Source organism: Stenella coeruleoalba (genome assembly GCF_951394435.1).
Source record: "Stenella coeruleoalba genome assembly, chromosome: 11".
In the NCBI taxonomy this organism is placed as follows: Eukaryota; Metazoa; Chordata; class Mammalia; order Artiodactyla; family Delphinidae; genus Stenella; species Stenella coeruleoalba.
In genome coordinates, this window is record NC_137157.1 from 24,280,679 (window position 1) to 24,296,180 (window position 15,502).

The 15,502-nt window shown below is 34.7% G+C and overlaps 1 protein-coding gene across 2 annotated transcripts in view; it reads right to left on the reverse strand.

Moving 5' to 3' along the window:
* Positions 1–866: 866 nt before the first annotated feature.
* NEDD1 (NEDD1 gamma-tubulin ring complex targeting factor) overlaps positions 867–15,502 on the reverse strand; it is an 84,539-nt gene continuing 69,903 nt past the window's right edge. For both annotated transcript variants that reach the window (XM_079935997.1, XM_079935998.1), the window contains 6 exons: positions 13,243–13,290; positions 12,110–12,312; positions 11,088–11,241; positions 9,994–10,150; positions 3,818–3,884; positions 867–3,339 (listed from right to left, as the gene is read on the reverse strand). In XM_079935997.1, the coding sequence (XP_079792123.1) occupies positions 3,235–3,339; positions 3,818–3,884; positions 9,994–10,150; positions 11,088–11,241; positions 12,110–12,312; positions 13,243–13,290 (734 nt within the window). In that variant the 3' untranslated portion in view covers positions 867–3,234. The remainder of the gene's footprint in view (positions 3,340–3,817; positions 3,885–9,993; positions 10,151–11,087; positions 11,242–12,109; positions 12,313–13,242; positions 13,291–15,502) is intronic.

Below are 15,502 nucleotides of genomic sequence, written 5' to 3' on the forward strand. Positions count from 1 at the left end.
AAATTTGCATTCTTGAGATAAGCCTGTCATATGTATTATTTTTTATACATCATTGGATTCCAATTGCTAAAATTTTGTTTAGTACTTCTCTATCTGTATTTCTGATAAATATTGGTTTGTAGTTTTCCTGTGATTTTGGTGTTAGGGTAATGCTGACCTCAAACAATAAGTTGGGAATTATCCCCTCTTCTATTTCCTGGAAGCATTTGTTGAGAATTGGGATATTTTCTTCTTTAAATATTTTAAAGAATTCACCAGTGTAGCCATTTAGGTTTGGCATTTTCTTTGTCAGAAATATCTGCAGAATCTGTAGTGATGTCACTCTTTCATTCCTGATATTGGTAATTTAAGGGGGTTTTTATGTTTCTCATCAATCTAGCTAAATGTTTATCAATTTTATTGATCTCAAAGAACTAGCTTTTAATTTCACTGATTTTCTCAATTGATTTTGTTTCCTATTGCACTGAGTTCTTCTCTAATCTTTTTTCTTTTCATTTGCTCCTTTTGGGTTTTACTTGCTATTATTTTTCTAGCTTAAGGTGGAAGCTGAAGTTATTGAGTCCTTTCCTTTTCTAATACAGGTATTTAATGATATAAATTTCCCTGTAAGTACTGCTTTAGCTGATTCCCACAAATTATAATGTTTTCATTTGCATTCAGTTCATTATACATTCTAATTTTTTATTTCATCTTTTTATATTTAAGCAATTTGTATCTTTATATTTAAAGTGGATTTCATGGATTCAGTATACAGTTGGATAAAAAAGATTCACTCTCATAATAAGGGTAACGACAACTTAATGCAATTACTGATACTGCTGTTTAAATCTACTATTTTACTGTTTATTTTCTATTTGTCCCATTTATTCTTTGTTCCCCTTTCTTCTTTTCCTTCCTTCTTTTGGATTATTTTCTATGGCTACATTTTATCATCTTTGTTGGTTTACTAGTTATAACCTTTTCTTTTGTGGTTGCTTTGGGGTTTACAGTATACATTCTTAGCTTATAACATTCCACTTTCAGGTAGTATTATTCTGCTTCACAGTTAGTATAAGAATCTTACGAGTAGTATGCTTTCATTTCCCTCCCCTCACCCTTGATGATACTCTTCTCAGACATTTCACTTTACATATGTTAACCACACAATACACTGTTATTATTTTTGCTTTAAATGTCTATTAGCCTTTAATGAAAATTTAAAATAAGGGAAAAAAGCCTTACATTTGTACACATATTTACCATTTTTATTGCTTTTTACCATGCTTTTACCATTTTTATTCCTTTGCACAGAAGATTTCTATCCAGTACCTTTAACATTTCCTGTAGGGCAAAAGTCTTCTTGTGATAAATTCTTTCAGCCTTTCTAGGTTTGAAAAAGTTTTACTTCATTTTCAAAAGGTATTCTCACTAGGTACAGAATCTAAGTTGAGTTTTTTATTTTCAAAAATTCAGTATTTGAAAATTATTTCAAATATTTTGGGTCTTTTTAAAATTCAGTTGTATAAATCCAATCTCTATTATGCTATCTTGGCCAGAGGCTAAAATTCAATTTCAAGTTTCCCATTTTTACCATTTAAAATTTTTCGTGCTTATTTAGCTTTTAAGTTCCATGACAAAAAAAGATTTCATCTTTATGCATAAAGTTACTAAAATTATTTTATTTATCCAATCTCTTTTAATACACATTATGTGCATTTAGAGAAAAAGGCAATAGGAAAATATTAACCGATTTAAATACAGCATGTAGCAAAACACACTTTTATGTCTTCTAAATCTGTTTGATAATGATATATAAGAAAACCTGTTACAAGCCATAATGCTTTTATAACCTGTCAGGAAAAAAGATTATAGAAGCACTCCTAAAGCTTTAATACAAATGTATTCTCTGAGCCGCACTAGGACAAAGTAATCTGCTTTTATTTCTTGAAGTAATTATTAGTATGTTTACACTTATTTAATATACCCTTAAAATCTCTCAGCACTTAGGGGAAAAAAGTTAGTAAGCTAGCTACATTTCTTCTTTTTTTTTTAATAGAGTTCTTTTAGTAAATACTTTCATCTCAGAAGTCAAAATTGGGCAGGAGTGCTATATACAAGGTACATAGTTTAAATCTTTGGGACAAAAGACTATAAGAAGGTAAACAAGCCAGTGGCCCCCCTAATCTTATATCACTAAAAATGTAGATCAGAGCAGGCAGATGTACACATCTACATATTATCAAAGAGGTGTAAATTCTTTTGACAATTAACCTTCCTGTTGTGTTTTTTTTAATTTTATTTATTTTATAGTAAGGTCAATAGTATAAAATATTACACACAACACACAAAGAATTAGAGAAACTTAATGATATAAACCACAAAACAAAATAAACCACACATCATTTGGGAGAAAAAAAATGGCACTAATACTGTAATATTTAGTATGTAATATGAAATTTTCACTGTTTATAAGTTGAATTATATTGATTGAAACTTTATAGTATAATTTTGTATGTTATTAATTCATGAGATAATCAGCAGATATGCAGTTCTGGTTGAGTCTTATAAACCCTTAAAAGTTCTCATAAAGTGAAATTAGCTAAAAAACACTGACCAGGAGTAGAGATTTGTTAGAAGTATAATACAGTAACATAAATGCAATAGATATAATGTAATCTGTGCAATTCGAAATTCTGAAAATTTTCTTATCAAATGTACAATAAATAATAGTCATACTTGACTTCATCAAGTTAACAAAATAATTATTAATCAACCTTGTGTTTTATTAGTCAACTGCTTAGAAACCCAAAACACCAATTAAAATTACTTTCTCCATAAAAATAGAAGGTATCTCAAACTCTTTAATCATCAAACATCCAAAAAAATTTGGAAGGCAACTGTCAACCAAAAATATTATGTTTAAAAGAGGTTATTAAAAAACATACATAATCTATTTTTTTTCTGCACAATTTTCTTTTCTTATGAAAAAGGGCACTTAGTGTATAGCTAAAGCTTTCAGAAAATAAAGATTCTGTTGGCTTTCCTCTTAGGCAGATGACACAGTGTACAGTTTTTAATATAAAAATATAAATATTTTTGACAGAAAAGATGAAATAGTGGTTGGTATACAATCCCATCACCCTTTTACTTGAAAAAAAATTTTCCCAGAGGCCATGAAAACAATACTGAATCTATATAGCTCTGTGTTGCCAGAAGCTTCCCAAATTACAAAACATTAAAGTATTCACTGAAATTTCAAAAGTGTGCCCGTAGTCTTTTGTTTTCTTCTCGTAGTCTTTCAATTTCTGCCACTAAACCTTCATTCACTGAGTATCTTTCCAACAAAGAGTGCATTTCATTCTAGAAAAGGGGGAAAAAAAGCTTTTAAAATTATTGCCATCTCATTTATTTGGCAAGCCCTTTTACATATTTTCAGCTATCATTTTTCTCAGGTTCGATTAACTAACTGATTTTTTTTTTTTAACTTAACCACCCTTACTACTTTGTTAATATAACTGAAAGAGCACTGGTGAAATTTATATATTTGGAAACCTTATATTTGCACATTTCGGAAGCTTTTTGCTTACTTACTGCAAAAAAAAAGCTATGAAAAAGTAGCTATCATACTTTTTTATCATACTATCATATCATATCTTTGTAACTATCACAGGTTACAAAGAAGAGTGACTAGTTAAAATCTATTTTACTTATTAAATTTCTAAAACTCCCTGTTTATTTCTTAGCAATTAGATATAACTAAGTAAAAATACATCACCCCTTTATGGACTTTTTAGATCCACAGCTATGCTCACTTACAATAAAATATGTCAATACATACCAATTGCATATGAAACTGTTTAATCATCTCCACTTGCAAATTCACAATATCCTTATGGCATGCTTCTCTAGGGAAGAATGTAAAATATTTATTAGAATTATAACAATTTTACCAGCTCTAGATCATTCAAGAAAATGGCTAAACTCTTATCGTTTCACGTTACTGTTAATACTTATTATTACAATAGTAAAAATACCACTGCACCTAGTATTTATTTACTCTGTGCTAGGCACTGTTTCTTGTACTTCAGATGTAAGAATTCACTTAATCTTCACAACTAGGTGCAATTATTACCTCCATTTTACCAATGAAGTAACTGAGTCACAGAGTAGTTATAACTTATCCAATGTCACACAACTAGTAAATGGTGGAGTAGGATATAACCCCAGGCTGTCTACCTCCAGAACTCTCATTATACTACATTCCTTAATACAGAAATTATCATTAAGGAAAGACACAGGTTTATATTACAATGAAATACAGATAATGCTCTAGGTTATAATGCTTTAACTATTATCAATGTTTAAGCTATCAAAAAAAAGAAAAAAAAAACTTCCAGCAGAATGAAAAGAGCCTATTTGGGTGTAACAGAGGTTACTCAATAAAATGCAATTAATTCATGCCTACAAAAGCCATAAAAGTGGGAATTCCCTGGCATCCCAGTGGTTAGGACTCAGCACTTTCACTGCCGTGGCCCAGGTTCAATCCCTGGTCAGGGAACTAAGATCCTGCAAGCCACACGGTGCAGCCAAAGAAAAAGACATAAAAGTTATGAAGTATAACAATAAAAGGAACATTCAGCCACCTGCCACACAACTTATGGGCTAGAACATTACCAAAATCATAGAAGCTTCCTGTGTGCTCCTCTCTGACTCCAACATTTACCTCTTGGGAGAAGCCTAAGAAAGAAGTCACTATGCTGCTGAATTTTGTTTGAGCAAAGAAATGTTTTAAAAAGAAATATATATATATATATATGTATGTATGTATGTATGTTTGTATGTATAGCACAGAATCTGTAGTCAGTCTATTTTCGTTGTGCTTGCTTTTGAGCATTACAAAAAGGGTACCATATCCTATGTAGGCTTGAGTAGTGGACATTTAAAAAATAATCCAGTATCATGTTTTCAAGTTTCATATTCTACATATCTGTAATTCACTGATTTATACTAGTGTGTACATTCTCCTGTCAATTTGAATTGTTTTCAAGTGTTTATTATTACAATGTTGTTATAAACAATCATGTATATGTCTTCCAACCCACATGTGCCAATTTCTGTAGATGATATATCCAAGAGTAGATATGTTGAGTTATAGGTATGATCCAGAGGTACACTGCTCAGACTTACAAAATAACAGAAATTATTTTCCAAAGTGGTAGTATCAATGGACACACTCATCATCAGTATAACAGAGCTCATCTAGCTTTACATCCATACGAAGACTTGGTGTTACCAAGCTTTTTACAATATTTTCCCACCTACTGGGTGTGAAATGGTATCCCATTGCACTTTCAGTTGTCTGATTAATTTGTAGGGCTGAGCATCTTTCCTTATGTTCATATGCCATTCCTCTTCTGTGAAATGCTTGCCTCTGTCTTTAAACTATTTTTCTACTGAATGTCTTTTTTAAAAAAATTATAAGAGGTCTTTACATAATCTGATCCTTTATTGGTTATATGAGTACTGCAGATACCTTTTGTCTTTTCATTTTATTAATAGTGTCCTGGGATAAACAATTCCTATTAATATTCTCAAATTTACTAACCTAATATTAATGCAAATTTATCAATCTATTTTTATAGGTAGTGTACCCTCTTATTTTTAAGTAACTTCTCAAACCCTGAAGTCATATATTGATATAAATTCTCTTACAATGCCTAAAATGTTTCCATTTACATTTAAACTTTTACCCTGTACGGAACTGATTTTTTAAATAGCATGCAACAGGGATATATACATTTCCTCTGTCATATATCACATTTCCATATATACATAGGCATTTTTTGGGGGGGCTGCCTATTTGATCCCTTTGGGCAATTTGTCCACCCTGTGTTAATGATACACTTTTCTTTTTTTTGTGGTACGCGGGCCTCTCACTGTTGTGGCCTCTCCCGTTGCGGAGCACAGGCTCCAGACGCGCAGGCTCAGCGGCCATGGCTCACGGGCCCAGCCACTCCACGGCATGTGGGATCTTCCCGGACCGGGGCACGAACCTGTGTCCCCTGCATTGGCAGGCGGACTCTCAACCACTGCGCCACCAGGGAAGCCCAATGATACACTATTTTAATGATAGCCTATCTATCTGACAAACTAGTCCCCTTCAACCTTATTCTTCTCCAGTGTCTTGGTTATTTCATATCTTCCTTCTTTCATATACATTTTGGAATTATCTCATCATCTTCTTCCAAAAAACCCAGTTGGGATTTGATTGGAATTGCATTCAATCTATAGACCAAGTTAGAAGAACTAACAGCTTCATAATATCTTCCCATTTAAGTGTTAATGCTTTCTAATAATTTTTTTTTAATGTTTTTCCACACACAGATCTTTACCATCTTTGGTTAGATTTATTCCTAAGTACCTTATTTCTTCTGTTGCAACTAAAAGATATTTAAAAAAATTTGTTTCTCTTCTGCTTTGAGTTATGACAAGAGCTGTATTAAAAAACAAACACAAACATCAACAACAAAAAGTGAAGGCACCGTAGAACCACTAAAGTAGCCAGGATTGGAGGGACCATGGTCTTGTAAAGAAGGTGAGTCTACTAGGTAACCTCCACATTTACCTCTGCTTTTCCCTCTGCGGGATGTGCTGATTCCATATTATGAGAAAAAGAGGCTGAGATGAGAGCAGTGGCCTGGAGTTTGAAACAGTCTCACTTGGTTGGGGAGTATTAGAATTCAGAACTCCCAAGGCAGCCAGCACTGCAAGGTCCAAGATTCTGGAAAGGGGGTACCTGTAGAAAGTAAACCTGAATCTGTGCAATTTCCCCTCAAGACATCTTTGACTCCTAAGCAATGCCTGTACTGAGTTAGATGGCAGGAAAACAAACATAAAGTGGCAGCTAGGGCTTCCCTGGTGGCGCAGTGGTTGAGAGTCCGCCTGCCGATGCAGGGGACATGGGTTCGTGCCCCGGTCCGGGAAGATCCCACATGCCGCGCAGCAGCTAGGCCCGTGAGCCATGGCCGCTGAGCCTGCGCGTCCGGAGCCTGTGCTCCGCAACGGGAGAGGCCACAACAGTGAGAGGCCCGCGTATTGCAAAAAAAAAAAAAAAGGCAGCTAGAGAGGAGAAAAGGATTTTGAGAGCCCTGTGATGAAGAATTGGAGGTTTAAGTTCGGGACCCACCAAGATAAAAAGGCCTGGTGAATACTCCAGACATTCAGCTCACATCTTAAAAGGGCACAGACTAAACCCTAGGAATAAAGGCAAACCAGAAATAAAATAGCCCTAAGAAAACCTAAAACCCAGAAAATGATCTGCTTGCAAGAAACTTAAATCTTCTTTAAAGACAACAGAAATAAACCCACAGACTTCTGCTTAGGATGTTAGCTCCCCAGCCCTAATAATGAGAACAAGCCAGGTAACGTATAAAATCATACATTTTAAATAAATTCAACTTTGAGAGTGCAAAGAAATCTAAATGAACTAAAATCCAGAAAATGGTGAGTCCCTCCAGAAGAAGAAAGACCCACAGTTGTTTTCATCCTAGACAGGGCAGCAGGGGAAAAAAGCTGCCACTGATAGGCTAAAGAGAACTAGCTGAAATTTTTATAGATTTTTAAAGGTCAAGTGAAGACTGTCAAGGCAGTTTAGAATCCCAAGGAGTCCCAGCCGAAAATAAAGTCTCCATTCCCTCCACAACTTTTTGCCACAGGACTTCACTGAGTGCTCACGTAAAAATTAGGGGCAGAGCAGGAGGGCTGAGAGAGACAGCCCCTAGGGCACAGATGCACAGAGCCTGGTGAAGACTTAGGGCAGGGGAGGAGAACTGACAGTAACCCCTCTGAAGCACTCCAGGCCCTCACAGAGAAGTCAGCCCCAGAGCTGAGGGAGAATGGCTAGCAGAGAGCCTCTCAATAGCCCACTCTGTCCCTCCGTTGTAAGGTACAGCTGGCAACACCTACTGGAGGCTGAAGTCAGAGCAGGCGAATTTGCAGAAATCCTCTGAGCCATTCTGGGTCCTCTAAGCAGAGGCTGCCTATGGCTGACAGAGGGGCAGAAGAGCAGAGAGAGGCCCCTACCCACCCTCAATCCCCAGGTACAGGCACACAAGGCATGATTTCTTTCTAAATTTGCCCCAGAAGAACTTCTCCCTTTCTGTGTTTTCAACATTGCTTTATTCACATTATATTACAGCTGTAAACAGACAATTCTGCCATTTTGCCCTATATATGCATTCCTGAAATATCTCATATATTTTAAAAAACTGTTTATGGAAAAAATAATAGGACCCGATTTTTTTAAACGTGGTATGTACATATAACGGAGTATTATTCAGCCTTAAAAAAGAAAGAAATCTTGACATGTGACGTGGATGAACCTGGAGGGCATAATGCTAAGTGAAATAAGCCAGACACAGAAGCACAAATACTGCATGATCCCATTTATATGAGATATCTAAAACAGTCAAACTCATGGAAGCAAAGAACAGAATTGTGGGTGTCAGGGGCTGGGGAGAAGGGAAAATCAACGAGTATAAAATTTCAATACACAAAGTAAGTTCAAGAGGACTGCTGTTACAATATTGTGTCTATAGTTAACAATACCGTATATTGCACACTTGAAAATCCAAGAGGGTATCTCATGGTAAGTATTCTTACCACAGTAATACTGAAAAAGCAAAAAAAAAAAAAAGAAAGTAACAGGATTTAAGGAGAAAGGACTTGGGCAGACCACTCAAAACCTATATAATCTTTGTAACCTGAGCACTAACACAAACAATTAAATCCTAATAAAAATACTAGCATAGTTTAAATATTGAATAATCAAAGATTTTACCTTAAAAAAAAGTGAGGGTCATTTGGTAAAAGGGGAAAGAAGATAGAAGGATTGGGGCTGTCAAGCATGGAGGCAAGGATAAAATGCCCAAAGATGGGGGAAAAATCACAAAATAAGCACTTCCTAACACAAAGCACATAGCCAAGCCAAATTAAGAGGAAGGGAATAGGAGGAGATGGACATGGATAGGTGATTTGCTGCCTTTACCTGTGTTCATGTACTTTGTTTTGGTGGCTGTTACATGAACCACCAAAATTTCCTTATCATGTTGTCATTACTGCCCTATTTACAAATGAGTTAATTAACATCAAAGAAACACACATCAGAGCAGCCCGCACTATGTCTACCCTAATTAAACTATAATGCTTTTGTGGGCAGATCATCCGTTTTTGTATCCTTAGTATCAGTACATACTAGGCACATTATAAATGTCAAAATGATTATTTTTCTTTAAAAATATATTTGTTAACATCTAAAAATTTTTTTCAAAACATTTTTAACATTAAAAAGAAACATGCACCAACAAAAACTGCACATCTTCTCCAACATTCTTGCCCATGGTATTCCAAATCTGAGCAAGAGTACTAAGTAACTAAAGGTCAGAAAAGGAAAAAAAATGCAAAAGATTCTAATAATTGAAAATAGCTTTCAAAATATATTGAGACAACAGGTAAAAGGAACCAGCATTCTAGAACATTCTTACAATGTTCAAAATTCAAAGAATGAGAGACAAGGACAGGTCCAGGCAAGAATTTTTTAAAATTAAGTATTACATTCTGATGCATTCTACTTGAAAATATTCAGAATTCCTTTAAAAAATATCTTTACTACATTACTGCACATAGCATACTTAACAGGTGATCTATAAATATTGTAAGAATCCCATTTGAGCTTACCAGAATCTGTCCATAGTTTGATGATGAAAAAGATCCACAATGGCAGCCAGCCTGCTACACCATCCTGCCAAGTTATCTAATAACTGCCCTAGGGAAATGTGCCTTTTCCTAGCTGATATAAAATAAACTCAACACTTCAAGATCAACAAAACTCATATCTTCTATGGTTTTATGGACCCCAGAACTTAGGCAAAAGTAGTAACCACAAACATTACTCATAGTTACAGTTTTACACCTAATAAAAAAAGCTAGTCAAGGTCTAGATAATTTCTCAATTACCTAAAGTCATCCAATGTTTCCTGTATCATGTTCTGAATAAAACGGATTTGAACAGATGTCAATGGTGCATTTGGCCGATTATTTCCAATGGTATCAGCTATTTTTTCTGATAGTGAACTGGCAACTCCAGCAGTGACAGAAGATGCTATCTTTGGATCTAAAATTAAAAATGGACAAAATATTAATAGTCAACTTGGACTAAGAGACATCAAACACTTCTAAATATGATTTGGCAAGAGAAAACTTGAAACACTGGTAAGAAACAGTGATCTTGTGACATTCAGAAAAATTCACTGTCTGGAATACAAATCTTAGAAACTTTCAATGACATTATTTCTAATGAGTCATTTAGCTCTCTCTCTATCTATCAATCTATCTATCTACCTACCTACCTACCTACCTAAACTGCCAAGTGTCTAATGTAATAACATACGACAGAGGAATTAATCCTGAAGAATCTCTGAATCATTTTCTCTTACAAAAGATGAATGTGACAAGCCACACCACAAACTAGATAAACCAAGCCTATGAGAAACAAACAGAAGGAACAGAGGAGTAAAGTAGTTCTACAGGCAAGGCCCTAGAGTTTAAGCTAATGCAATATATCCACAGAAATCTTAAAATATAGGTATCTATATAAAAGAGCTACTACTATACAAAGAGTTTTTTGTATAGGTAACTCTTATCGCTGAACCTAATATCACTTTAAATGTGATGGAGTTTTTAGGGTCTCTGCCATGAACTCTATAGATAGAACTTTAATATGGAAAAAAAAAGACAATTTCAGGTACTTAATGACCCATTTTCAAAGGGTCCTATATTCCTATCTGTACCACAGTAGATCAAGACACTTACATATTGGATTGAAAACGAAATTCACACCCAAAGAGTACCAAATCAATGTGGGTGAATTTAACATTTCATACCCATTTCATCGTCTTCTAGTAAGAGAGTCACACACTAGAGAAGTGTCATAAATTTTAAATTCCTCGAACTTTTTTGTCTATGATCACTCTCTTAACTTATCCTTTTCAAGTTAAATACTGGGAGTTTTCAACTTAGCACTCAAACATCAGGAAGTTTTATGTACTTACTTGGAGTTGAGGATCCATTGACTGGAAGTTCATATATAAACTGGCCTTCAATTTCTTTTTCTGGCTTTTCAAATTTCTCAGGACTTCTTGTTTGGTTGGATGATGGAGAGGTATTTAGATTTCCAGTTTCAGCACCAGAGATCAACTTTGCAAACTTCACATTTAAAATAAACAATTAATATATAAATTCTGGTTTTATCCATATTATCCATATAATTTGTATCTACTTTTCTCTTTTTTCCAGTAAGTACGGTCAGAAAAAGGAAGAATAGAAAGGTATCTTGAAGGAGAAAAAAATGTTGCTAGGGCCAGTGGCAAAATAAATCAACTTTACTAATCAAAAACAATTTCAATGATAACATGATAAGCAAAAGCTCATTTACTAAGAATCTGCAGTTGAATATCATTTAAAATGGCAATCACAGGCCAAAAAACTAAATAAATAAATCCCCAAACTCTCATGTGATAACTGGTCAGAAATATTTCAAAAATAAGTCAAAAGACTTTTTTGTACTTCTTAAATGATCTTTTCAATATCATTCTAAAAAATAAAAATGAAAATAAACAGATATACTGCACAATAGACTCTATTAGATTACAGCAGAAGGTAATGATGATGAAATACCTTCTCAGCACCATCAATTTGCTCTAAGACTTAGAGTAAAAGACTTGACCACCAACTTGGTGCTTTGTGCTACAATGGAAATACATTCTAAAAGAAGTCAGGTATAAAATATTCTTACACAGACAGTTAAATCAAGTATCTTGTCTTAGGAAACAAACAGTGTAAGATTACACCTGCTGTTACCTCCAACATATCCAAAGACAGATTTCAAAAGTAATCTTCAGTTTTTAACATGTGACATCAAGATTTAAGAATATTTTCTACCTAGTAAGTGCACAGCACTGTCAATAATTAGGACATATCCAGTGGCAGCTGCCTGCTTTCTAGTGATGAGATGCATTATACTTGCTAGTGATAAACACACACAGTGAGTTCAATATCATTTATAGGCAGATACCTGCTTGAAGGAGTCTTTAGGTTCCTGTTTTCCCAGATACATTTTCTTAGATTCAGCTGTCAGATCATGATTTTCATTTTCTTCTTTCCCTGGAGACCCCATAAAGACATTAAGAGGACTAGAATGCAACACTGAAGTGCTTGAAGCTACTGGATTTTTCCTTGGAGGAAACACTGAGTTCAACTGTGGTAGAAAGTCAAGGCCTGAAAAAGAGGAGAAAAAAACTAGCACTTATATGGGATGTTCCCCAATCTTGGATATTTAAGAAAAGCACTTAACACAATAGACATGTTAATACGGTAGAAAGACATGGGATTTCGATTCAGAAGACAGGTTCACTTATCAGCTCTACCCCTTATTTCATTTGAGTTTTTGGGTAAAAGTTGTAAAACTCTCTGTGACTGTTAAGTGATCTGTAAATGTGAATGATGATATCCACCTCCCTGAGTGGTGAGGCTTAAAAGAGATATTGTATGTGAAGATACATTGAAAACTGCAAAATACAATGAATGTTTTAGTAAATAAAAGTTTTTGACAAAATTGTTAATTTGGTATATGTCTGTGGTATATCTTGGTAGGTAGCCTCTAAGATGGTTCCTCATGATCTCCGCCTCCTGCCAAGGATCCATGGCCTCGTGTAATCACCTCCCTTGGAATGTGGGTTGGACCTAGGAACTTGCTTCTAACAAAGAGTATACAGAAGAGTGGCAGATCTCACTTCCAAGATTAAGTTACAAACACACTGTGGCTTCCATCTTGAGTGCCCTCTCACTTTCTCACACCAGCCCTGAGAGAAGCCAGCTGCCGTGTTGTCAGCTGCCCTGTGGAGAGGCCCACATAGGCAGGAACTGATATCTTCGGCCAATAGCCACATGAATGAGTTTGGAAGCAGATCCTTGCCCAGTCAAGCCTTGAGATGACTGCAGCCCTGCTGATACCCTAATTAAAACATCATGAGACATCCGAAGCCAAAGGTACCCAACTAAGCCACGCTTGGATTCTTCACCCACAATTATGAGATGGTAAGTGTTCTTTTAAGCTTCAAAATATTGGGGTAATTTGTTTGTTACACAGCAGTAGATAACACAAAATCACTTTTAACTTTGATAAAAATACTTCTCAACAGTTCTTACCATCTCCTTTTCCTACGGACTCATCACTTCCTTTGTTAACTACAGCATCTATAATAAAATTAGAAAATAAAATTTAAAAAATAGTGAAAAAGAAGCCATAGCAATTTAGGCTTCCTATTCGTTCCCCAAAGAGTTCAGGGACTAACAGTTTTAAGAAGAAAAATCTGAGTGAAGGTAAAGCTAGTATTCATATAAACTTCCCTTTTCATTCTTTTAGCTTCATGCATAGCAGCAAAGATAATTCTGTGTATAGAGTCATTTAATGAGACAGCAAGGTATACCAGAAAAAGCACTGGAGTAGGCTCCAGAGACCTGTAATCCAGTTCTGCTTATACCACTGAATAGCTCTGTCACCTTGGACAAGACTTGGGTATAATTATGCTTCAGTTTCTGTACCTATATAATGGGGACAATGCCCCGACCATCTCACAAGACTGTCTTGAGGATCAATTGAAATAATGTAAAAATATTTTGTAAGCAACACAATGTTATTAAAAATATAAGGCTTCATTAAAATTTTTTCAATGGTAGAACATGTTTAAGAATATTTCAATATTGTAATATTATTCATTTACCAAATAACAACCAAAAATTGCTAACTCCATTTTAACAGATTAATAGAAAAATGGGCAAAGGTCATTAAAAAATTCACCAGAAATTCACATGGCCAATAAATTATCATACATGATTATCATATTAGTAGGACTATCATCCATCTCTCCACCATTCATCTATCTGCATGTGTGTGTTATACCTAGTAATCGCACAACACAGACACTTTTATATAAGTTACTCATTTTTTCCTAACAAAAGCAGAGGTACTCTTATTTAAAAGATGAAGAAATTGAAGCACAAACAGATTAAGACTTTACCTAAGTAGTGTTGAATCTTTGAGATTAAAACACAAATCTCTTGACAGTGAAAACCAGCACTATATTTAGTATCCATGTCTTTTTCTTATCAATAATATCAAACTCCAATAAACGAAGGGCCTATGGCTCAAATTCTAATCATATCTTTTTAAACAGCAAAAGCAATTAAAAAGGAATTTATATCCTTTATTACTTTCAAAAACCATTAAAAAGGATTTCATTTATAACTCAAACACTTTCAAAAAGCCCCTTCCATTAAAAAATTACTCCAGCGGTTCTCATAAACAAAGCTCCACAATTGGGTGCTAACCTCCAAAACCTTTCTCAACTCCAGCCCAAGCCACTTTTACCTCCTTTGCCCACATCTCTCCTCTCTTTACCCCTCAACTAGGTAGTATGACCTCTCTTCATCCTGAAAGGAATCCTTCCTCTTTTATTAGATGGAAGATAGCAATTTGACCGGGCAATTTAAGGAGTCATTTTCAAGCTGGGGTAAGGCAGAAGACACTCAATAATTCTGTACCACTACGTATATATTTATTCTTTCTGCTTATGAAATTAGTTGAAGAAAATTTTGAAACCAGACAATTTTAAAGTAAAAAGTTAAATTTTATAAGATCATGAGTGGATGTAATAATTTAAACACCCTGCTACTGATGACATTTAGATTCACTCCTGTTTTTCAATACTATAAATAAACAGTAAACACACAAATCTCTGTGGGCTTCTCTGAATATTTTCTTAGGTAAATTTATAGAAATGGAATTAACAGGACAAAAAGAATGAATATTTAAGTCTGCCAAATCGTCTTCTAGAAATTAACCCATACTGTTAATAATACTGCTATTAGTAGTGAGACTATCCCAGTAAAGAAAACAGTATGAACATTAGCACCAAAATAGCACAGCCAAACCATGTGCCTAGTTCATATAGAGTGAACAACGATATATGTTTCTGTTTAACAAACTGGCAAAGGTTTTTTTTTTTGGTTTTTTTTGGCTTTTTTCTTTTTAATGGCAACGTCTACTAGCAATGGGGAGTGTGTGTGTGTGTGTGTGTGTGTGTGTGTGTGTGTGTATGTGTGTGTATGTGTATGGTACTTTCATATATAGTTAGTGTAAAGGATGAGGCAATCTAACCCCCAGCCATATTTCTCCATGAAAACATTTAATACCAGTTAAATACTAATAATCAAAGAAATGAATTTTTTTATGTTAGGAAGATATTTTTTGCCTATCAAAATATCCAAGATTTGGGGAAGATTTATTTAGAAGTAGATACAAGTAAAAGATTGCCTATGGAGGCAAAACTTCCTTTAAGAAACTTCTGTGGAAATTAAAATGCTAACTTGAGAGCTATTTGCTTGGTTCCTATGTGAAAATTACTAG